The 819-nt window shown below is 43.0% G+C and overlaps 1 protein-coding gene across 1 annotated transcript in view; it reads left to right on the top strand.

The window, feature by feature from the left end:
- ALPL (alkaline phosphatase, liver/bone/kidney) overlaps nucleotides 1–819 on the top strand; it is a 19,022-nt gene that overhangs the window by 8,503 nt on the left and 9,700 nt on the right. Inside the window, exon 6 of the mRNA XM_018574334.1 lies at nucleotides 642–711. Coding sequence (XP_018429836.1) covers nucleotides 642–711 — 70 coding nt within the window. The remainder of the gene's footprint in view (nucleotides 1–641; nucleotides 712–819) is intronic.

The raw sequence follows: 819 nt of genomic DNA, 5'->3' as shown, positions 1-819 counted from the left end.
GATGTAAAACAATTACTGTGCAATGGAGGGGGAGGGGGGAGGGGGAGAACCAAGACGCCAGCGTGTCCCAAATGGGTGGGGAACATATTCAACCTTTCAGGCCTCTCACATGATAAACCAGATTGCCGAGTGATGTAATGAGGGGCTTGTTGTGGAACTGGATACAGCAGGATACACACCCCATATATTACACACACCCCATATATTACACACACCCCATATATTACACACACCCCATATATTACACACACCCCCCCATATATTACACACACACCCCATATATTACACACACCCCATATATTACACACACACCCCATATATTACACACACCCCATATATTATACACACACACACCATATATTACACACACCCCATATATTATACACACACACACCATATATTACACACACCCCATATATTATACACACACCCCATTACACACACCCCATATATTACACACACCCCATATATTACACTCACACCATATATTATACACACACACACACCATATATTACACACACACACATATATTACACACACACACCATATATTACACACACCATATATTACACACACACACACCATATATGCCAAGCTACAATGGTACAAGTCTAACCTTCTCTCCTCTGTCCATTCACAGAATGCTCGTTACGTTTGGAACAGAGATCAGCTGATGAACCTGAAACCACAAGAGGTGGACTATCTCCTGGGTGAGTGGTGTAGATGTTCTGCGGAAGGTCATCTGATGGGAAACAAAGTGTCTGGTGTCATAGAGATCTGACCATCTCCAGTGGTGGGATTTCGGGTCAATCATTGAT

The sequence above is a fragment of the Nanorana parkeri genome, unplaced genomic scaffold (genome assembly GCF_000935625.1).
Source record: "Nanorana parkeri isolate BGI_ZX_2015 unplaced genomic scaffold, ASM93562v1 scaffold2889, whole genome shotgun sequence".
NCBI classification, from domain to species: Eukaryota; Metazoa; Chordata; class Amphibia; order Anura; family Dicroglossidae; genus Nanorana; species Nanorana parkeri.
This window is presented reverse-complemented; position numbering and strand designations above follow the sequence as displayed.